This window comes from Carassius auratus, chromosome 30, assembly GCF_003368295.1.
Source record: "Carassius auratus strain Wakin chromosome 30, ASM336829v1, whole genome shotgun sequence".
Lineage (NCBI taxonomy): Eukaryota > Metazoa > Chordata > Actinopteri > Cypriniformes > Cyprinidae > Carassius > Carassius auratus.
The window spans coordinates 13970322-13994935 of NC_039272.1; the positions used below are offsets into that span (position 1 = coordinate 13970322).

Genomic DNA, 24614 nt, shown 5'->3' on the forward strand with positions numbered 1-24614 from the left:
ATCTGTGCTCTGCATTTAACCCATCCGAAGTGCACACACACAGAGCAGTGAACACACACACACACACACACACACACACTGTGAGCACACACCCGGAGCAGTGGGCAGCCATTTATGCTGCGGCGCCTGGGGAGCAGTTGGGGGTTCGGTGCCTTGCTCAAGGACACCTAAGTCGTGGTATTGAAGGTGGAGAGAGAACTGTACATGCACTCCCCCCACCTACAATTCCTGCCGGCCCGGGACTCGAACTCACAACCTTTCGATATATATATACATATATATATATATATATATATATATATATATATATATATATAAACATAGAAAATTCGATCAACTTAAAATCATTTTATTTTTAGAAAATAACAAAGGTTTGACCTTTATGTTAGCCCCAAGACTGCACCCATAAACTCATTCACACAGTTAAATATATCTTACTCAATCAATGAATCTTGCATACTGCAAATGCCTCCAATGCAAAACTCAATAGATTGTGTGACATCAAGTTTAAATCTTAATTTGTACCCTGCTGACTGATCGATACGGCCTCTATACGAGCGATAAACACATAATCGGCCTACATGGGAAGGTCACACAAGCAGGGCACAAACACAACACTTGTAATTAACACTGGCCTGGGGTTATAACGCTTTACGAATGTGAGGCGAGAGAGAGAGAAAGAAGAAAAAGGGCATTCATTCATTCACTAGCGCATGCAACATCGATCTGCGTGTTTGTTTGCAAATACGGCAATCATTTAAATGCAGAATAACAACTAAATTAGAGGAAAATCGCTAGCAACAAGTGAATAAACGTGGGTGTCGGTGACATAAAACGGCAGCTCTACAGCTGCATGATATAAAGAGCTGGCCTTGCAGCAATCAGCTCCTGAAAGTTTGCAGCCTTGCCCTGAGTTTAGCCTCTCTCTCATGATCTTGCATCAGCTCTCCCACATTGATTAGCTTTTTGAAAAGCACAATAATAAGTGAATTAGAGCTGAAGGAGCTGGCAGGAGGGAAGAGATTTCCTGTCACCGAGATGGCTTGTGTTGGCGAGGGGACACAAATATGAAAGTAAATAAACAGGCTGGTGGGAGGGGGGTTACGGCGTGATGCAACTGGCAGAAAGCGCTGAGCCCAGATCTCCTTGGACGGCTGGGAGGTGGGTGCAGGGCGGTGAAAACAGGGACGAGTCTGCATGTCTTTCTCTCGCACCCTCAGACATCAAAGCATTTTGAAGAACCAAAGCTGAGTCATCATCGCAGTGCATTTCATATTCATAAAGCTCTCAGTGCTCACACACGCAAGCCAGGACACACGGCCAAAAAGAGATGTAGTGGCCAGTAATTTGTTTATATCCACTCACTAAAAAAAAGTCCCTGGTCTTATTGTACACTATTGATTAGCACATAAAGGATAAATATATATATATATATATATATATATATATATATATATATATATATATATATATATACACACACAGTGGGGCTCGAAAGTTTGGGCACCCTTTGCAGAAAATGCTGTGAAAATGCAATGAGTAATTTCAGAGTAATTTTCAAAAAATAATAGAGATCATACTAAATGCATGTTATTTTTATTTAGTACTGTCCTGAGTAAGATATTGTACATAAAAGATATTAACATTTAGTCCACAAGACAACAAAAAATGCTGAAATTATTAAAAATAACCCCCTCAAAAGTTTGGGAACCCTTGGTTCTTAGTACTGTGTGTGGTCACCTGATGATCCTTGACTGTCTTTCTATTTTGTGATGGTTGTCCTGCAGATTCTTCAGTTTTCCAGCATCTTTGCATATTTGAACCCTTTCCAGCAGGGACTTTATGATTTTGAGATGCATCTTTTCAGACTGAGGACATTTGAGGGACTCAAACACAACTATTTAAAAAGATTCAAACATTCACTGATGCTCCAGAAGGAAACAAGATGCATTAAGAGCTGGGGGGTGAAAACTTTTGAACACGATGAAGATGGCCAAATTTGTCTTATTTTGTTGAAATATATTTTTTTTTCCATTTAGTTATGCCCTTCGTAAGCAACAGAAGACACTTGTATGTTTCCCGGTACACAAATTAAGTACAATTTACCTTTATCTTCAAATTCCAAAAGTTTTCCAAAAGCTCTTAATGCATGATGTTTCCTTCTGGAGCATCAGTGAACGTTTGAATCTTTTTAATCATTTTTTTTGTTGTCTTGTGGACTAAATGTTAATATCTTTTATGTACAATATCTTACTCAGGACAGTGCTAAATAAAAAATATACACTTGTTTTTGCAATCTTTTATTAAAATAAGAACTTTTTCTGAAAAATGTTTGTATTCTGCAGATGTAACCAATGCCATGTGGGCAGAAAAAATAAAAAAGTGCAATGTTCAATGTACAATGTACAAGCTGAGTCCACCCTCAAGTCTATTAGTGGTGTTCCAAATGATGCACTATACACTATGCACTTATGCACTCTGTGCTCAACCATGTAGTGTATGAATTATATAAGGTTATTTGTGCATGAAGTGTCATAAATGCATCATCTGGGTATTTAAAGTGCACTTTTTCTTTTTGGAATTTTCAATGTGAACAAATACTCGCACTATTTATACAAAAAAAAAAAAACATCATAGAATAGTGCATACTGTAAGTACGCGATTTGGGACGCACCTTATATACTTATTAAAATAGGCAAAATACTATTTTAAATAATTCACTCACACAATAATTTATGCACTTACATTACACACAAAAGATGCAAAGGTGTGTGTAAGCGCTATTAAACATGTACAGTATACATTAAAAGTCACACTGCATAAAAGCGAAGGTAGCTTTTGGTTTGCATGTAGACAACAACAACAACAACAACAGAACCTGGGGGCGGGGGTTATCTCACACATCATGGATCTGCATTTTCTATAATGTATTTCTATAATAAAGATACATATCTGACATGACCTATTATATAATTAGCATAAAACAAACAATATAATTCTTACTCAAGGATTAAAGATTATAAAAAAGAAAAATGATTGCATAACTACCGGTTAGGTATGAACAATGTATGAAAACGGCATTTGAACAGAAGAAGAAGAAAGAAGAAACATGGGGTGCTTTTTCTTAGCATCCGTTTCCAAAGTGACCCTTCTATTCGTTGTTCTGTTGAGAATGTCTTGTGTGTTAAGCAGAAACATACTCCATGTTGAATGAACTTACTCCCAGACCCGTTTTTTGGAATCAGCATACCTCGAGTAAGCTGATCACAAAATGTTTCACTGGGAATAGTTACACAGAAGTTACACATTACAAATGAAATTACAAGACTGCATCTTGGAAGGATATTTTATAGCGAAGCAAACAAACTGAGCGTTATGCTTTTTTGTCTGTGCATAAGTGTGTGTTTTTCATTAAATTCAGTCTCCACTATTGCACAAGGGTGATGCCACACAAAACCAGGTAACATCCCCCTCCCCTTATCACCCCGGCACAGAGTCTGACACCTGGTCCATACGTACACACAGACCACCGACTCCCTCCAGCCCTTCCCCTATGATTGACTACCTCCTCTGATAGAGCCCACACTTATCTAAACAGCATTTGCATATTTGTGTAATTATTTCCTAGGGTTAATTAGCTCCTGCGAAACAATACATCCGTAGAGACCAGTTCCTCGTGACAGGTTCACCCTTTCTCTCTCTCGCTGTCAGCCTTCATCTCATCCATGCATGTGCAAGACCTGGAAGACTCCCAGAGTGTGCAGACCTGTTGCACGTCTCAGTGCTTTAAATATGTACAGACATCAACTTTCTGAATCGCTAGCATCACCAAAAACAATTGCAAAAATAATGACAAGCTCCTCAAACGCTCTCTTTGTCTCCCATTGCATGGACAAACTGAAAGTTAACCTATGCATGTCATAGTTATTAATGACTGCACATTAAGCTAGGATTTAAAAGAAATAAATTATGCTTTAAAATGTATACATTCACATAATTATTGTCATGATCATTATTTATTAATTATTATGTATTTAATTAATTTATTAATATTAATTATATTTAATTCTAGAGATTTTACAATTCACTTAAATAGCCCTGTGGTGTGAATAAAAAAAAAAAAAAAAAAAAAAAAAAATGGCATGCATAACGAAAGAAAGAAAGAAAGAAAGAAAGAAAGAAAGAAAGAAAGAAAGAAAGAAAGAAAGAAAGAAAGAAAGAAAGAAAGAAAAATTACACAAATATGCAAACACTGAAAGAAACAAAGAAAGATAAAAATCATGTCATGCTGTAAGACTGTAAGCCTTAATTCTTATTTAAGGCTAAAAAATCTCTTTTTCTGTTATGCAGAGGTGTCACAGTTCAAGACTAAGAAAATTAACATGGAGTAGCTCCACATAAATTTTCACTGTCTTCACTGGCTGTTTGGAACAGCATACTAACATACCATACCTTTGCTGAACAGTATATAGATAGCACTGTATGCAATTTTCTATATGCAGACCAACAATATCTGGATGAATCACCACAGTGCATTTGCCTCAACTTACAGAAAACAAAATGCTCTGGATATTGTATCCCACAATGCAAAGAGCTTATATTGACCTTATACTTCCAGATTAATGGTAATAATTAATAAATAAATATTAATATATCACTTTTCACACACAAGAAACATCAGCTCTACAGGACTCAATAAACTGTAAACTGACATTTTTTAAGGTCATTCAAAACAAGCCATTTGCTAAATCTTCTCGGGTTTCCGCTTCTTATCATATTTCACTCCATATTGCTCATTTTATTTTACTTTTTCCTTTCACAGCAGGACAATCTCACATCTGACTTGAAAATGCTTACAAAAACAAAACGAAAATAATAATAATTAGATAATTGTTTATTCAAAGGCAAAATCCAACTTTATATTGTTGATTCATTAAAAATGAATGGATTCCTGTCAAACAACATGCCATGTCAACAGCACACGTACATTATGTGACCACATGCATGTCTGTCAGCGTAAACATACCTCAATTGACATGGACTGCAGTTTCCTCAATTTCACCTCAACAACATCTAACATTATCAGTTATAACAGTGCACTATTTGAGTTTTCTCTTTTCAAAATGGAATTCTTCCTTTTTTGTAGCATGACCGATTCTTCCTACACATCTTTCTCTCGATCACCTTCATTGTCAGCAATCAGAAAAAAAATGCCCTGCAATGACAATTCACAGCTCCATTTTAGATCCACAATGAGCGTTACTCCATCCTCTTTTAAAAAGAAGCCTTCAGTGTCACATGATCCTTCAGAAATTATTTTAATATACTGATTTTGTGCTCAAGAAACATAAATGCTGAAAACATTTGATGATTATTAACAATTTTATGGAAACCATGATACTTTTTTCGGGTTTCTTTGACAAAAAATAGAAAGTTTATTGCATTTATTTGCAATAGAAATATTGTGATATTATTAATGGCTTTATTGTAATTTCTAATTTACCCCACATTTTTGAGTGTATATTATTTCAAATCAAACATGTGCATGTAGCTTTAAAAAGTAACCAAAATTCAGAAAGTTAAAATTATGATCAAAACATTGCAACACTATAAATGCAAGTACAAATATTACCAAATTAATTTAATGTGCAATTTAGCTTTGATTATTTTTTTTTTTAATTAAACACACTTAGTTTTGTTTCATACATTGATGTTTTAATATTATATACGATGCTAATTGTGCACACAGTCAGCACAACAGAAAGTACTGCTATCGATATTTTTTTTTTATTTAAAGTACCGAATTAACATTACTTTTAATCTCTAGTCAGTAAGTAATACTTGTCCTAATCAGTTCAATATTTTTTTCCTAACATTCTGCTTGCTAAGTATCACCTTTAAAAAGTTCAATCGGAACAAACAAGCCAACTCTTTGTAGCTGCACTGGGCAAACACCATCCTCTCAGCTCATTTCAATGGCCAGTAGTAGCTTTTCTGCAGGACATGGGATTATTTTCATTTAGTTAAACGATTAAATGTTAAACAATCCAAGGAGGTAATTGCGTGTTTTGTATTATCACCGGAGCCATTAGAATGTGGACCTACTTTCCCAGTGTTTGCCGAGATTCACATTAAGTGCCTCAAACGTCCGTTAGCCTGTCGCTAGCTCCACATGGCTGGCGTTTACAGAGACCGCGGACTGATAGTAAGAAATAGGAGTCTGGGAAAGCTGATAATGCTGAGGGATTTGAAAGTTGGCAGTGTGAGTGCTGGGTTTGTATACTCGGATAAGGCTGAGACTGGGTTTCATGGCGGCGCGTGGACTTCCTGATAGCGCAGTTAGCGTGCATGGAACACTAGACGCCTCGGGCTGGCAAAATGAACACTGGCACTCACTTCCTGCAGATTTGCCGTCCACACCTGGCCAGTTCCAGACAAGGTGCTCCTTCAGAAAAGAGTGTGACCGTGGCAGGTGCCCTCATATCTAGTGGAGGGAAAAGGGGGGAGTGAACACGAACCAAGGAGATGACTTGAAAATCACAAGTAATTAACGACTAGCGAGCTCACCGAAAGCAGATGACAAACGAGGCCAACGGGGAAGATGTGGGCAGAATATCAACATGCTTAGGGAAAACAGGAAATGAAAAAGGCATGTGGGGGGGGGTTACAGACCCCCTAAGAGGGCTTTTAAATAAAGGAGGTGGAGGTATGGTGCTGATAAACACGAGACTGTACTGTGACAGTGCTGTGACCTTGTTAGCATGGAGCTAATCTCGACAAAATTTGCTAGTGCATTGTTTCAAATCAATATCTCATTAAGAAACTACAAAGGCCTAGGCAAAAGACAGCTCTTGGCTGCATGTAGGCAGAAAGGTCATCTCCGTGACATCTCAACCTGTCTCACTCAAAGCCTGTGATTGTCAGATTAAATTACTGCCTTGCTTTAATTGATGTTAGGGGGAAGAAGGCACAGACAGTGGTTCGTGTGTCGTTTGGTGGTGAAGGCCTGCTGTGAGGGCCCTTGGTTTGGCTTCTGACAGCAGATTGGATGTGTTTCTTGGTTGACCTAACGGGAAGATTGGGAGCAGACATCTGAGCCGAGTTACAGCAGGATTCGCCCCGAGAGCGATTACAATGCACAGCTTCAGAGAGAGGAGATCTCAGATGGTGGCAAGGGTTGACAAGCAGTTCATATGCAAAAATAACAGGACAACACGTACATACAGGCACATGGAGACAGCTGCCTCAGACACACAGTCACTTCACACTCTCCCTCTCTCTCGAAATATTTATAAATAACTAGAGAGCAGGTCAATCTGCCTATATATATATAGCACTAGACATAGATATAGATATATATAATAAAATATTGCACTTTTGTTCAGCCTTTCATTTGTGTACTTTATTAACAGATGCCCCAACTCATAAGTTAGTGGAGCTCAAAATAAATAAATACACTCACGCACACAGCAGGTGCCCACACACACTTGAAACGGCAGAAAACCTCATAACCTGTGATTCTGACCTCTGCTGAGGCCATATCATCAGTTCAGAAGTTTAATTAAGGCACGTCCGGTTGCCACGCTTGTGTTGGCAATGAGGGGTTACTCGGAAGGTTTTCAAGGCCAAAGTTCACATACACACAGAGGACCTCCAGAAGTGTCCCTGAACTACGGGAACACTGACTGAGGCTGATACAACCCGAGCTAGAATACAAGTCTCTTGACATCTCCGGCTCGGCTGGGCCATATCTAATAGACATGTAGGTTAGGGATGTACGAGCCGGGCATTGGGAAACAGTACATCTCCAAAACACGGATTCCTCTCGTCCCCGGGGGAACAGGAGAGAGAAGACGAGGGATAAATAATGGATGTCGTTCCTGTGGAGACAAAGGACGCAGTAGAGGTACACAAAATAGGAACACAGCTATAACCCATTGAACCGACACTAAAATCCTACTAGTGCCCCCTCCGTGTCAACTTCTGATTCTGGAGCACATTATATTTACCACATGACATGTGTGCATTCATAATCATATGCAAGAAGTCTCATTCACTATGTGTGAACACATATTTCTATCCAAAACTGTTATTTTGCCTATATTATTATTATCATTATTATTATTAAAGTAATTAATACTTTAATTCAGCAAGGAAATTTCTTTCTATTCAATAATGAAAATGAAAATTCAGCTTTGCTAACCCAGGAATAAATTGCAATTCACAAATACATTATTAATTATTACACCCAGGCTGTAAACCGTTATATGAAAATAGTTTGGCCATATATGCTAATAACTAACTTCAGGAATGTGCTTCCTTAAAAAAAAAGAAAAAAAAAAAAGAAATACATAAAAAAAAAGAAAAAAAAAGAAAAGAAAAAAAAAACAATCAAATTTGAATGTTCTGAAGAAAAATAAAATATGCAAGCAAGAAAACTTGTGTGCTATAATTCATGGAAACCCAATGGGCCTTATTCAAAAAACATGAGCAGAACAAAGTTCTGTATAAAGTGCACGTAGAACTGTTACATGAATGGATCCACGAATGATTTACACAGTTCTGCTTGTGTTTCATGAATAAGGCTTAATGTATTGTGCCAGATTTAATCAAGCAAGGACATTTCTATCATAACATAACCTTTTATTTTTCAGCATTATTTACCAGCTAATATAAAAAGAGGCAGACCTGCGTGTTTCAAAACAAGGTAAAGCAGAGGCCTAGTGTCAATGGATGTTTTATTTTTCTCTTGTTAGGTCATAGCGTACATGTATGAAAGCAATGGCAATCTCGAGCTTTCAATAAACTCATGCCATCTCCACAAGTATCTGACACTTAAAGTTCTGCAGGCACTTAAGAAATGAATAAACGGAGAGATGGAAAGAGCAAGAAAAGAAAAGAAAAACACCTCCCACAAGCTGCTGCGTCTGAATGTTTGACGAAGTGCTCTCCCTTTCTCTCGCGCCCGAACCGTTTTACAAAAAAAGCAACAATAAGAAATGTGAGAAAAAAAAAGTGTTAGGAGAAGGATTCTAGTCATTTACAAAAATAAGTGGTGCTTTAGAGAAAGGCTGAGCGCACTGGGCTTTTTGTCCACTTGCTCTTTTCCCCTTGGGGCTGGGGCCCTAAGCCGGGTCCGCTCAGGCCTGAATGAAATCTTTGGAAGCTTCTTAAGCTCTGAATGTGGGTTTTGTTCTTGCTATTCCTCCGCTTGGCTGACAGAAAATAGGTAACTGGATTAGGCCTCAAATTCAGAGTAAAGTGAACTCCCAAAAAAACTTTGTATGCCACCCCCACTATTTCGGCCCCCCGGTTCTCATGTCCACCCCTCTTCTTCGGCGTCAGCAGACGTGGGCCGCTGGGGCTGTGATCTGTAAGATCGCGGAGAGATTAGGCTGAGATGGGGGCTCGCAGCCCGAAGGGGGGCTAAAAAGTAAGAGTGCTAAAGGCAGTTAAGGGCTCCTTAATGGGGGTAAGGAAGTGTATTAATCAACTCAACGAAACCAAAGCTCAGAGCTGCAGGGCCCGGCTGGAGCGACGTGCAGGTGGTCTAGTGCTCTACGGGGAGTCAAGAAGGGGAGGAGAGGAGGTTCAGTCACGTACAATGCCACTATAAAAGATTAAAAACTTTGGGAGAATGGGACTCGCTGTGACCCGCCTCCTACTCTAGGAGCTGAGAGGATGGGTGGAGAGGAGGAGAAAACACACACAAATACACACACACACGCTAATGTACCTGGACATCAGTGCGGTTACAAATTCATAAAAAGAAAAAAAAGAGTAGACTCATATACAGAAATGTACAATCTGATTGGATGCAATGATATTACGTACTACCAAATAATGTGTGTGCTAAAATGAAGTCATGGCGGACTTCAGTGCTGGTTATCAAATATGTAAATCGGTGCGTATGATCCCTGCATCTTTGTACACAAATATGTAAATGAGTGTGAATGACGCCTACGTCTTTGTACGCGTTTGTCAGAACATGGTATCTTCCTGAAAGAACGCCAATGAATATAGATCAGTAATTCATAACAGGAGGTACTTAAGTGAGTTGCATGGGGCACAAAAACATTTAATAAATAATAATAATAAAAAAAGGCTACCTAAAGATTAACATAATCAAATCTAAGAAATAAACAACCTTTTTTTTTCTTTTAGTAATTATTGGCTTGACATTTTTGAAGTTACTTTTTTATATAAATAAAAAAGGGGTTAACACTTTTCAATAAGGTTCTATTTGTTAACATTAGTTAACTACATTACACTTCTAAAGCATTTATCAATCTAATGTTAACAAGTGTTAACAAAAAAGATGAATAAATACTGTAACAAATGTAATGCTTATTGTTAATGCTAATGCATTAATTAACACTAATGCATCTTTATTGGAAAGTGTTACCAAAAAATATTGTAGTGAGTCATTAGTGCTGTCATTAGGAAGTTTTAAGACAAAAGTGTAGTCACATTTCTGGATAACTGAAATTAAAATGAACCAATGATCTGTTAATATTTATTATATTATTTATTTTTTTCCTGTCAAAAATTTGTGTAGAATTTGCTGATGAAAACTTGCCATTACTTTGCTAAACACCTTCCAGAGCATTGCTATGTGGTGGCTAATGTGTTCTGAGTGGTTTCAGGGGTTTGTTTGATTGCTAGCCAATTTCTAAAGAGCCCACCATGGAGTTTTTAAATCACACTTTGCCTAGAAAGGTCTCTGACTACCTAAGTTTAACATTTAGGGTTAGGGGACTAGGAGGAGGAAAAAATATATATTTGCAAGACTAATAGCAATGTTGATAAATGCTGTGAATCTATTTCCAATGTTATGAAAGTCTTTCCACGGTATGTTTTTATGCAACTATAATCACTTACGTACCAGTACACATGAACCATTAACAAACATAGAGGATCTCAAAGTATACAACGAAAATTAAATCAGAGTGCTGAATCATTACATTTCAGCCACTGACAATGTGCTGCGGGATAGTAGTTATATAAAAACTAAACAAGCCAACAGCACACATAAACGAAAGCTTGAAAACATCTCTTTAATATTTTCCTGCAGTGGTTCAAAACAAAACGGCTTTACCACTTTGCGTGCATTTCCACTTGGCAATGCTCCCTACAGGAATTCACAAGCACACATACAGTATAAGTCAGAGACACACAGTCATCGGCGCACGTCCTTGTGCCACTGCAGCGCGCTCCAGTCTGAAGCTGCATAATGCGGAAGAGTGGAAAGAGTGCAGAATACTTCAAGGCCATCCGGCAATCTCATACCAATAGACTTGCAATGTGCGAAAAGTACAGGAGGAGAGCGAGAGATGCTAAGTCGTCTCATTATATGCATCCCAGCTGAAATATTTATTAAGACATTAATATGGTTTCTTCCCGTCCATCTCTTCAGGGTGATGCGGCTCTTCTCGGACACATACCCACACTCCTTCTCGATCTCTTACTCATAAAAACACACTGCTGTATGTGCGCATGAAGATGTCAGCAGCGCCAGGCTCTTATGGATATTGACAGTGAGTTTTTTTCCATTATACACAGCAGCCTGGAGAGCAACTTCCTCCATTCACCACACCAACACTGATGAAACGCCTCAGAAACGGACGAGGTGTTGAAATCTCAGATTCACACTCGCTGATGGCTATTTCATAGATTTTTTTTTTCTCTTACTGAGCGTTCGTGTGCGTGTTAAAAAACAACTTCATCTGGGCAACACCGCAGAATTCTGTCCTCAATGAGAATTTATTAAGGAAGGATAGGTGTCAGAGTTAGTTTACGGCGATAAAAAGAGGGTAATTAAGAGAATTTGTTTACAAAGAGAGGGGAAGTGAGAGGTATGTGGGGTTTAGAGCTGACTTGATGCTAATAGTGCAGATAATTATACCTCAGTGTGCTTTGTGTGTGTGTGTGTGTGTGTGTGTGTGTGTGAGTGTGAAGGTACTCTCAGAAGTGTGTTGACAGCTCACACACCGCTACTGAGTCAACGACGGTAAATGACAGCATAAGGAGTGTGACGATATGTGACGTGGCCGTCAAATGGTGATAAGACAAAGCGCTAACTTTCTGGAGACAGATTTTATGTATTTCCAATTGATGCTTCCTTGTTTCATCCGGTTGCCTCATGGTTTTGCATTAGAAATTATTCATATTTTATTTTATTTAGAATGCATTATTTGAGCATGGTGCGCATAATGTGCACACAAAAAAATGTGCGTTTAAGAGACTGTGCATTGTATAATCTGTAAATATTGTAACAATAAAAATAAATGAATACAATTTGACTAATCTAAGCTGTCTGTTAAAGATCGTATTCAATTTCTGTTAGCTTTCAGATCATTTGTATGCTTTGTACTCTTAAAGTCAACATGAAACATCTATTTTCTGAATGCATGTCAATGATCTTATTGCGAATTAATCATCGAAGCATTTTTAGGACTTCATCGTTTTGAAGTAAAATGTCTTCCTGTGAAAATGACATACTTGCTGACCTATACCAGGATTTTCCAATCATTAAATCCACTTAAATCCTAGCCTCCTTTTTTTTTTAGAGCAACGGACACATCTCAAAATCTACTTTATATAAACATGGATTTAAAAAAAGCGACTACTTATGTTTCATCAAGACTTAAAAGGTTAACCAAATTAATATTTAGCAGATTTTTGCGTTTGAAATGTACTGTTTCTCTACTGAAAAAAAAAAAATGAGCAAATTTATTGATGACTCATACAGCACTGCATAGATTTTTGTCCAATCAGATGTTCTCTAGATTTTAAAATGTCCCTCCCCCTAATGGTTCATATTTGTGCCGTAATTAATGTTAAGAAAGAAAAAAAGAAAGAAAGAAGGGACAAGCTGAGTGCATCAAGGAATAAAAACTGTGCTTATCAAGCTGGGGTTTTACAAACAGAGAAAGCGAGATGAAAAATCTGGATGGTGTCCAAACTCTCCACAGCCTCCTGACCACACATGTGTGGCCCACTCACTCAGCTGCCTAAAACCCCCTCTCACCCTCGATTTCACCCCATATTGTTTTCTCTCTCTCCTACCCATCATCCTCCCTCGGCCACTCACTCGTATCGGGATGTGCTCCATCTCTCGTTCCTTCTGTGGGTTGCGATACTTCTCATAGAAGTCCTTCTTTTTCTTGCTCTCCCGCTCTTCCTTCCTCTCTCTCTTTTCAGCCGGCTCATCAGAGGCATCCGGGGACGGTTTCTTGGCTGGATCCGGAACCTTCTCCACCTCCAGAGAGTTCTCGTTGGGGTTCAGCACAATCACCCCGTAGCCCTCCTGAGAGACAAAACACATACAAACCAATAAACAAATAAACAGGCTCCACTGCTCTTTCTGATTGTACTTGAGTTGCCAAAACAAACGGGCCCTTCATAATAAAGCAAGGTGTCCGGGGAGAGTCATGTATGCCAGCGCTGTGAGTCACAGCATTGTGCGGCGTGCAGTAGAGGAGTGAACTGTTGGGAGAGGGATTAGAGCGGCTCTCCATGCGAACGGAGGTCAGTGTTGCTTTCATGTGCGCTCAAATTCAGCTTCAGCTTCGGTTAGCGCAAAATACTGCTTTTTAGGAAATCAAGCATTCCGCATTCATTGTGGAAGATTCGGGCTTACATGATGAGTTTTTTTATATTTTAAACTGTACGTATTATTATTATTTTTTTCCAAGTCAAAATTATAATATTTTGGATGCATGTCTGATTTTAATTCAACAAAAAAGAATTAAACATGACTGTAAAATTGAATATAAAAAATACATTTGCTGTAGTTTTTATCATATAAAACCAAAAAACACAAGGTCAAAAGCAAAAAAATTATAGAATGATAAACAAATTAATTAAAACAACACATAACAATAACAAAGAAACACATTTAAAGCCTTTAATGCTTAATGGCATTAGTGTCTCAGTGGTCTTTTTGGAGCACAATCAGATAATATTCTGCTGCCCAGCTCTAAATAAATGCACAATACACAGCCAAACTCCTGCAGAAGAAAATCAGCAAATCAAAGTTTTTCTCAGAAGGCTCAAAGTCAATTCTGATCCCTACGTATTCTAAAAATACGACCAGTGCTTACAAATCTAGCTTCAGTGACAATAAGAAGGGGAAATTTTTTTAACTACATTTAAATAATAATTACTATTTAAAATAAATAAATAACTTTTTTAATTCAATTAAATTATTTAAAAGTAGAAGTATTTCAGTGATCTAAAAACCAAAACTGTTCTAAAAAGTAAATAGGATTTAATCACAAAACATTCATATTAAAAGGTATCTATCTAATCAACAATTCTGAAGCAATAAAACAAGCTTTCTACATATGACAAATTTTTTTTTTTTTTTCACCAATATACAAGCGTCAAACAATTTGCAGAGCTGCAAGCAACATAGAGACAAAGGTGTCATTTTCAAAACAGCTAATTAAAAATTAAGCGTCTGTCAATAGCAAACAATTACAATTATTTCACATGATGGACTGCAGAGCAAGCATTTTCGCGTCTAATCAATACAAATAAGCTCACACCAGCATTTTACTAATAAAACTAATACGAACTAAAAACACACAAGATTAGTGTGCTCATTTACAGTTTTAAATACATTTTAAAATCTGAATTTCATTTACAGTTCATTTAAAATGCATGCATCTTAAACATTTAGCACAAAATCAATGCGCTCATTAAATTATAAAACTGTAGCAAATGTAATCCATTTCTGTTGAACTCTGAGTCAGCTTCTGATTAAATAAATGTCACGTTCTTTGAAATCCAGTCAGACAGCCTGTGGTGTGTACAAGTAGAGGAGGCGTTTATCTGAGTTCGTCTAAACTGACCAGACGTGGGGTTGAAATTTGTAGTTAGTTGTTCCTGTCTGGCAGGCTGGTGTCATATAAGTGATGTTACTGTGGTGTTGTGGTTAAACTGTGTGGTGAGAGAGGCTGAGTGGAGCTCGGTGTCACTGCCCACTGGTGGCAGGATTGGATAAATGACCGAGGTGTTTGATGAAAACCAACAAACTTATCTTTTGTTTTGCTATAATAATGTCTTGAAAGCAGGGGTTATGGAATCATTTGCATAAATGGACTAAACTGGGCTTAGTTTTGAACTTCATGCAATACAACTGGTATCATATTTACCAGATCAATAAAACGCCTTTAAAGCAACATATTGTAATTTCAGTATTCTTCACAGTTATTGGGGAATCTAAATGGTTAATTTACACCAAAGTGGTCAAAAATTCAAATAATAGTAGTTGACAAGCAAATCAAAGTGCTTAGACATTTTTTTTTTTTACATTTTTCAAAAGTATAAAGCTCATAATAATAATGAAAGGGGAAAAAAACAATCATCTAAAAGTTTGAATCGGGTCTGTACATTGACTAACTCAAGTTAAATTTATTTAAAAAATATATATATTTTTTAAATTAAAAATAATTAATAATAAGTAGATGATGATGATCGTTAATGTTATTATTATTATAATAAATAAGTGGAATGTCTATAGTGAAAGAACATTGTCTCCATAATTGCAATTAAAAAAAAACCATTTCATATCAAACAATCAAAAATGATGATATTTATATATAAAAATATTAATACAACATGATAATTTGTAGTCTAATGGTTCCAGTAATTACTGACAAAAATAAAGCACTCATGACCAGGTTTCTCTCTTTTTATATTCCACATTCAAACGTCGCAATGTTGTCCTATTATCTGAAAGACACTCTCTCTCTCTCTATCTGTTACGACGCATTTGCCGTATCCCAGACTCTTCCCATGCCCTCCTGCCCTGGCAGGCACCTCCTCGAGGGGCAAGCGGCGACAGGGTCTGGCCCCTGGGCCAGCGGTCAGCGCAGGTCACCACAGCCCCTCACTGGAGCTCAGACCCCCATAACCCACCGCTGGACTGCCTCTTTAGTGCTCTTTTGTCTGGCTGTCTCAAACCGGCCGACTTCTTGCACATAACACAACAATGACTTGATCTCTCCGAGCCGTGACTGACACCGCTGTGACATTCTGGAGAATACTGCGGGTTTTATTTCTCTCTGTGTGTGTCAGTGTTGTTTTAATTATATGACAAAACAACTCACCTTTTAAGAACCCGGTTTAAGATGGGGTGAGGGAACGCATAGAGCTTGAGATTAAAGAACCGAGAGCATTTCTACGCTGCCAGACAAACACTACAAAAGATCCATCACCATGAAAACCTTCTGCCACGGCGTATTTGCACATTTACTTGCTACAAACACAAAATCAGACTGTCCGTTTTGATCCGGTTAGATGTGTAATTGATAAGTACAGCAATGATGCCGTGTCCCCCGAATCACCCCTTCTCAAATAAACTCTACTTTGGCTGAAATGAGATGTCGCTAATAATCCTACACCTCTGACGGACAGCCCAGTGTTTTATCTATTTGCTGCCCTTTGTTTGGCTTTGAAGTGAGTGTGTCTCTCTTTTTTGTCTCTTTTCGGTCTCTGATGAACTAAAGCGTGGATTGCTTTTGGCCCAGCGGTGAGAACAACACTTGACGGATACAAAGCACGCTTGATAGCAGTCAGGAGTGTACGTGTTTGTGCCTGTGTGAGATAAAAAGCGCCACATAGTATGGGCTATATGGAGTCAACGTATAACCTGGCACACCAACACGTTTTTATGTCCTACAACGAGAGCATGTTAGCGTGGTAAAAATGTGTGCGTGTGCGATCAAAGCAGAAGGTGGTGTTAAAAGCGACGCAGAGACTCTCCATTACAGCATGGCCTTGGCCTGGCCCCCTGTGTCTGCGCGTCCTGTTCTCTGATTGGCTGCCGACTGTGGAAATGCCCCCGGCTGAGGATAGGAGCCAATCGGACAGTAAGAGGCATCAAGGACGCCGCGTGATGATTGGCGGAGGGAACAGATGATCTGAGGAGGGTCGGCACATATTTACACACACACAAAAAAACTCAAACAGAGATGCGAATTGAAAAAAAAGATTTGATTATAAAAACTAAAAAATTACACCCTTAAGCATACCGAGCAAATGTAATAACAATAATAACATTTGCATAACCCTTACGAATACAGAATCGCAGCAACACACGAGACAAACCGACTGACCTCCCTCCCACATACTGCGGTGAGCGGCACTAGCACGGGTCCGTATTACAGTCTTTCATTACAGGTCGGTGTGGTGTGCCCCCTCTAGGTGAATGTAAATCCAGGATACAGTATTATAAACCCGAGCCCTGTGAGGCTGAGATTGAGGCCTGCCTTTCAAGGCCACCTCTACTCCCCGCCCCACAGTTCTGGATGACCTTGTCTGTCAGCGGCGCTACATGGGCTTCTTTTCTACCGTGCAAGAGGCCATTATCCTTTTCTGCGAGATACCACACACAAACCTCCTCTCTCTTTTTGTCTCTCTGTGAGATTAAGACAGCCCCCCCCACCACCCCCAGTTCTTTTTGCTCCTCTATACAAATATACCCGGTCCTGATTGGATGAGACGACACACGCACACACTCAGCACTAGAGCTGGGCAGAAAGCTGGTATATACCGTACACTGTCAGTGGCTTGAGATTTTGCTGTACTGTTTATACAGCAGCACATATTTGCACAGCAAAGACAATCTTTACATTATTTGATTACAAAATGGGACGCGCCCCAAACAAGTTGAGCTGTGGACGAACTTGTATAGGGGTGTTGTGTGACTTAACCAAAGCATTCAGTCATATACTATTGCCAACCAATTATGCATTAGTCATATTAATACAGAAGCTGATGTTTAATCACAAGATATGCATATATTGGCACTGTGACTTCCGATAAGAATTAAGTATCTTAAAAAAAAAATCTTATTTGGGAAGCAATTGTATTAAATTTCCAGCAATGCAAAAAAGTTGATTATTTTTACATGTGATATTTAATATATATATATATATATACACATACACACACACACACACAAACACATACACATTTATATCATGACATTATGTATGATATTATGTATGATATACACAGTATGAAAAAATGGATATCCATTTTTACATTTGCTAAACTGTTAGTTATTAATGGGAAATTTAATGTAAAACTGTGGGAACTAAAAATCCATTAATGGTAAATAATCCCACTTATAAATAGGAATGAGATTTAAAATGAGAAGAAGAAGAAGGAGAAGAAGAAGAAGAAGAAGAGAATATCCAAATATGATAAATAGCAACAAAATATCCAAATATGATATACTCATTAAAAAAATAAAATCCCATCAACAAGATCTTGTGCATTCCATTTCTTAATATTAGTCATATAGTTTTATGGCTAGCTTTTTAACTTATTTCAGATTTGTTAAATTTTACTAATATATTTTGGCTTAAGCACCTCTAGTTTTAAACACAAAGAGGAAATAATCAAATAAAATAAAGAATTGTTCATGCGTTCGATTTAATTCACATATTATATAAAATGACTCATGTGAATACCTCCCCATCGCTACACAGCAGGAATAAGGAAAGACCTACAGTACGTCTTCATGTGTTACATTATTTGGATGGACTTTCAGGGCCTTGTAAATGTCCATTTAATGACTGTGAAGCATAAGATCTTAGGTGATTTTAAATCTCCATCCGAATCTTCCATACAGTAAATTACTGCATGTGGAAGTGGGGAAGAGGAAAGACATAAGCCAGGCTTTGAGCGGCACAGCTGACTGAGACGCATGGCTGTGATTAAGCTGTCCCGCTGTTTACAACACTGTAGTTACAGCTCGGGGCTTTGGCTTTATCAAAAAGATGTTGGGAAACCTCGCTCATGATCGAAGACACACCCGCACACACATATCCAAACACACACATCTGCTTTCAGTGAGCTGTGCAACCCCTTGAGGGCAAGAGAGACAGGGAAAGAAAGAGGGGAAAGAGAGAGAGACTAAACGAAAACAGTGAGTGAGGGAGAGAGAGAAAGATGGCAAGCAGGGGTGGTGTAGCATTAATCATGGTGCAGGTGGAATTTGTCAGAGCTATCGATTGTGTAAGTAAATGTTACAGAAATCATTTGTCAACTTTTTACAGGAGGGCAACGTGTCAATTGCTCAGAAGGAAGTGACTTTGGCAGAAGGGAAACACGTTTAGAAACAATGCTGACCTACAAACAAACTAAATACTAAATGCAACACCTACAATACTGACATCCAACAGTTTAACACTAATATTGGACATAAACGAACACATTAAAAATAAAGTATTCAAAACAGGTAAGTTCATATAGGGTATTTGGAGTAAAGTTGAATTGAACTGATGCATCAGCCACAGAAACAAGAATGAGATGCATTCTAACATAACTGTGGTGTTAAACTCCTCTAGGAAGGGCTCGTTTAAAATATTGCACATATATAGGCCTGTTCAGATTACTTGTTAAAGTGCAATGAAATACCTTATATCTGCATACGATGTACATCTGTTTGTGGATGAAGCCTCATTCACCGGCTACAGGCTCTGATCCTCATTTGCAAGCGCGCATGCTCTGTGTGTGTGTGTGTGTGTGTGTGTGTGTGTGTGTGTGTGTGTGTGTGTGTGTGTGGGTGTGTGTGTGTGTGTGTGTGTGAAATGCGTTGCTGAAGTGAAATAGCTGGGCAGTTGGATAACCGAATTATAATAGGCTGCCCAAAAAATATATATTATTATAATTTATTACATTTATTGGAGAATGAGCCTAATATCATCTTGACTATCGACAGAGACATCTGCTATCGTTGATATCTCCTACTATCATTGATACATGATACTATTGTCTATCGGCACAATCTTAACACACAGACAAGCCATGGGTTACAGCAGGGGTGGGATGTTGATATGTCCTGGTTTGGGATGTGTCATAACGCGTATCAACCAATGAGAGCATTTGGGGAGGCCCTAGACTGCAGCAGCACCCACATGAATGCTCCTGATAAAAATTATGTAGGCCAAGCATCAGCATTCCCAAAACCACTGTCCACTGTTATTTTTTAACAGAAAAGAATGCAACATGACTCATGACTTCATAAGTGGGAAGTAGGAAGTTTCCGGTAGCACATGAGTGCTATGCACAGTAGACTGCTCCATTTTGTTTTCTTTGTAGCTTATTATGTTGAGTTGTTTGGGACACAGTAACACACGGCAATCTCTCACAATATATTGCTTTACACATCTGCACGCATCATAAGCTGCACGCTCTGGCGTGGTTAGCACTCACACACACTAATCTATAACTGAACCACACTCTGGCCCATCTCTTCCAACCGAGTCAGGGACGACTAAATGACCACGCCCGAGAATGGCAAGGAACGATTATACTAGTCAAACAAACCGGGCTTTGGGGGTCAAATGCATGCTGGCACGGTTCAGAGTGAATACATCCTTATTCTCCCACATCCCACACACACACACACGAGTCTCTACCCGCCCGCACACACCAATCAAGTGTTGTCCCTAGCCACACTCCACTGTGTTAGGTCCCGGGATCTCTAAGGTGCCTGTTATAATGTTATGATGAAGGCTCTGGATTCTAACAAACTATAAAATATTTCTAATAAAAACATTATTGTCCTGGCAGTGACAAATAGCTTGTTTTATATTTAATTTGATTACATTAATGTTATAAGTTGAGATTTACAAGAAATATTTTAACTGTTACTGTGTAAAGTGAAAGTGACATGATATGTTGCCAAGTATGATGACCCATACTCAGAATTTGTGTTCTGCATTTAACCCATCCAAAGTTCACTCACACAGCAGTGAACACCCCCACACACTCACACACACACTCACACACACACACACACACACTGTGAACAGACACCCGGAGCACAGGGCAGACATTTATGCTGCGACACATGGGGAGCATTTGGGGGTTCGGTGCCTTGCTCAAGGGCGCCTACCGAGACTTGAACCCACAACCTTAGGGTTAGGAGTCAAACTGGAATACTGTAAGGAAGACTGCTGAAAAAAAGCACCTTATTGTTTATTGTTATTAAATGTTTGAAAAAAACGTATTGCACTTTTGTTCATATATCACTACTTTTAAATGAAAAAACTTGCACAACAAACTACTTTTGAATCCAGTATCGAAGTTTGTGCAAAATATGATTAATCATGATAAAACATTTACTCATTGCCCAGCACTATATATAAACACACATACACACACCGGATCAAAACCTTTTCACAGTCCTAAAACCTACTTACTATAAAGCTACTATAAATCTCTAAATAAAATACAATACAAATATTTTTATGAACAAATACATAAATAACATTAATACATACATACATACATAATCATGGATTAAGTTAAGCTCCTGGTTTTATTTGTTTGACTACACTTTATGACTTTTAAATAAATCTTTAAAGTAAAATGGGTTATAAATTGCATTCTTACTATAAAATATAAAAATACATCTGGAACACAAATTATTATATATGCATGCATTTATTTATATTTATATATCCAAATAAAAACATAAAATGGTAACTTTAGAACAGGGAACACACTCAAACTACTAATTTGTTGCCTATCAATAATTATAAGTTATTTGTTAAGTCTAAGTATGGTGTAAGATGTAAAATATGGTTATGCAAAATAAAGCATTAATATTTGTTTTATAAATATTAATAAATGGCCAGTATGCATGTAACTCAAAGTGTTGCCAAATTAATGCATACATGCATGATACCATCCGTTGGATCCAGTTCAACATGTAGCAGGTGTGGCACTCCTGAGGTCCAGAGGTGTGTTTATTGTGTGGGGGTGGAGGAATATGAATAATTGAGCGATACATTGGACATGCCTTTAGCTTCATGATTTATATTTCTACTGTATATTGTTTCCCCCCTGCACAGACGTACATTTTTAATGAGGGAGATGGGTGGTATAGATCAGTGATAGCTGCCCCATGATATCTCAGACTCTTCCATATATAAATTACCATACTCTGAAAAGGAGGAGACAGTGTGACTCTATTCCATAAGGGTGAGTTGGAAAGGGTGTTTGCTTTGACAGGTATGACAGGTACTGTGATTAGTGGTTTATTTCAAGGCTGCCAACATATGCACAGATGTGCGACAGCAATATTAAACGTGCATACAGTAAAAGTCACACAGCATAAAACATAAGGTAGATTTTGGTTTGCATGTAGAAACTTGTTGAGGCTATTTTTTCAGTTCAGCCTTTAAAAACAAAGACCAAATAAAAAAAAGAGACACAAAGCACACACAAAAAATGCAATGCAAAATAAAATAAAATAAAATAAAATATTGTTTTCAAAGTAATAAATTACAGTAAAAAAGTAAAAATAAAACAAGTACAATTTAGTTTTGTAGATGTATAATCAGGATCTTATGAGACACTGTCCTGTTTACAGTCAGAATAAACACGCTCATAATCAAACTCCATTGGTCCAAACTAACTTGAGTCTATGCTGATTTAAACTATGTCCAACACTGCAGGCCACATTGAGGCCATAAAAAGAGCATTAGCGCTAGACATTTAGCGACTGACCAGAGGCTAAAGGCCTCTTGAGTGGAACAGCGTTCTCAAACTTCATATTCCGGTGTAATCTATCTCTGGCTGAGTATGAATAATGAGTGTCCTACAGGGTATTAATCTTACTGACCACCACTGACTGTGGCCACCCCCTGAGGTCAAGGGTTAAAGTGGAATCCCTTGACCTCTACTTTGTTATTGTGGCCCTGGAGAAGGAGAGCTAAAATACGTACTGGTGGTCTCCAAGGTGACACTGATCATTGGATTAAATGAGAATATATTACAGTGAAATATTACTTCCCATGTGAAGTTGAAGGATTTCACCTTTAAACGAGAAGGATTTCCATATCTATGTATTATCATCGAAAGGAAATGCTAGTTCCAAATCTAGCTGAGCTCCCTACAGAGGCTGCGTTTTAAAGCACCATAGATTCTCCTACACAAAAGCTGTACCAAAAACCATGCTGCATTATATGAAAGTCAACTTTTAAGGCAGCCGTCTATGTATTCTTTGCAATGAAGGAAATCTCTGAATGTATTGCAAGTAATTTTGTACGAAGCAGGGGTATACAGTACCTGCACTTCAATTAATAGCAGAAAATATTATATATCTCTCCAAACTTTTGGACAATAATGTTCATACTGGGTAAAATAATGTGTATTTTATTATTTGTATATATATAATGAACATTATTGTCCAAAGGTCTGGAGTCAGTAAGATATTTATTTTCTTATAGTTTGTAAGAAATAAATTGTCTTATTCTTACCAAGTCTAGGGTATTTGCAAATGAACAGTTATTATGAACATATTACTGCAAATTAAAATAACAGTTTTTTTATTCAAATATATTTTAAATTATAATTTATTCTTTACTTGGAAAACATGGATTTTCAGTAGCCATTACTCCAGTCTTCAGCGTTGCATGATCCTTAAAAATCATTGTAAAATGCAGATTTGGTGCTTAAATATTCCTTCTTATAATGTTGAAAACATTTGTACTGCTTAGAATTTTAAGAAGTTTTTTTTTTTTTCCTCTCTCCCTAAGATTGTTTGATGAATAAAAACCCCAAAAGAATACCATTTATTTGAAATAGAAATCTTTTTGTAATTTTCTAAAGGTCTTGATTGTCACTTTTGGCCAATTTAATGCATCCTTGCAAAAGTATTAAATTATATATCAATAAACAAAATAAACTTTCAATCTATTTTTATTAGACTACAGCACTGATAGCTTAGCCACATGCTAACAACAAACTCTCCCTTGCGTTCCACATGTGAAACACTATTTGTGTTGCATGTGGTGTTGTTGTATAAAAAGAGCACACCAAATCTCCTACTTTCATTTTAGTTAGGATACCTTAAAATATCCTAGGGATAGGATATCTTAAAAGTCAACAGCCTATGTAGAAAACTATGCAGATCAATAGGTTTTGGAGCAAAGCATTTCAAACAAAGTTTTGGCTGCATAATAAATACAAATACACTTCACAACTGACTGCATGAGCAGTGAGCACACCCCCTTTCCCATAAACATGAATCCAACAACGGCACAAAAGATAAAAAATATCATTTAAAAAAAAAACTCAAGAAACTTTTTGAACTTCACCTGTTGGCTTTTTTGTTTTTTACATATTGCTTACTCATAAATCATAACACTAGGTAATTAATCAAACTGTCAAAAAGAGGACAGAGTAGAACATGTGGAGGTCGAAGGTCATCGCCAGACCAACGGAGGTCAGGGTCACACCACATTCCTCATTATCAAGTTGGGATGAGAGAGGGCCGGAGCAAACAAAAGCTAAGCAGATGGAGAAGGACGAAGGGCGAGAAAAGAAGCAAAAAAAAAAAAAAAGAGGGAGAAGAAAGGGGGGAAATGACAAAGAAAAGTGAAAGAAGCTGTCAGCTGCCTGCAAATGAAGATGGGGAACTGATTCTGAAAGGGAAGGCTGCGGGGAGAGAGAGAGAGAAAGAGAGAAACAAGACAGAGAGAAAAAGAATGAGAAAGGGAAAAAAAAGAAAACTACAAGATGTTTCTGCCATATAGACACAAAATAGGGTGGAGAGTGGAGGATTGCCAGCAGTCTCAGAA

The 24614-nt window shown here is 37.8% G+C and overlaps 1 protein-coding gene across 3 annotated transcripts in view; it reads right to left on the reverse strand.

Moving 5' to 3' along the window:
* The window catches only part of LOC113049291 (protein FAM172A), a 160178-nt gene that overhangs the window by 77110 nt on the left and 58454 nt on the right, over window positions 1–24614 (reverse strand). For all 3 annotated transcript variants that reach the window (XM_026211504.1, XM_026211502.1, XM_026211503.1), the window contains exon 7: window positions 13094–13309. In XM_026211504.1, the coding sequence (XP_026067289.1) occupies window positions 13094–13309 (216 nt within the window). The remainder of the gene's footprint in view (window positions 1–13093; window positions 13310–24614) is intronic.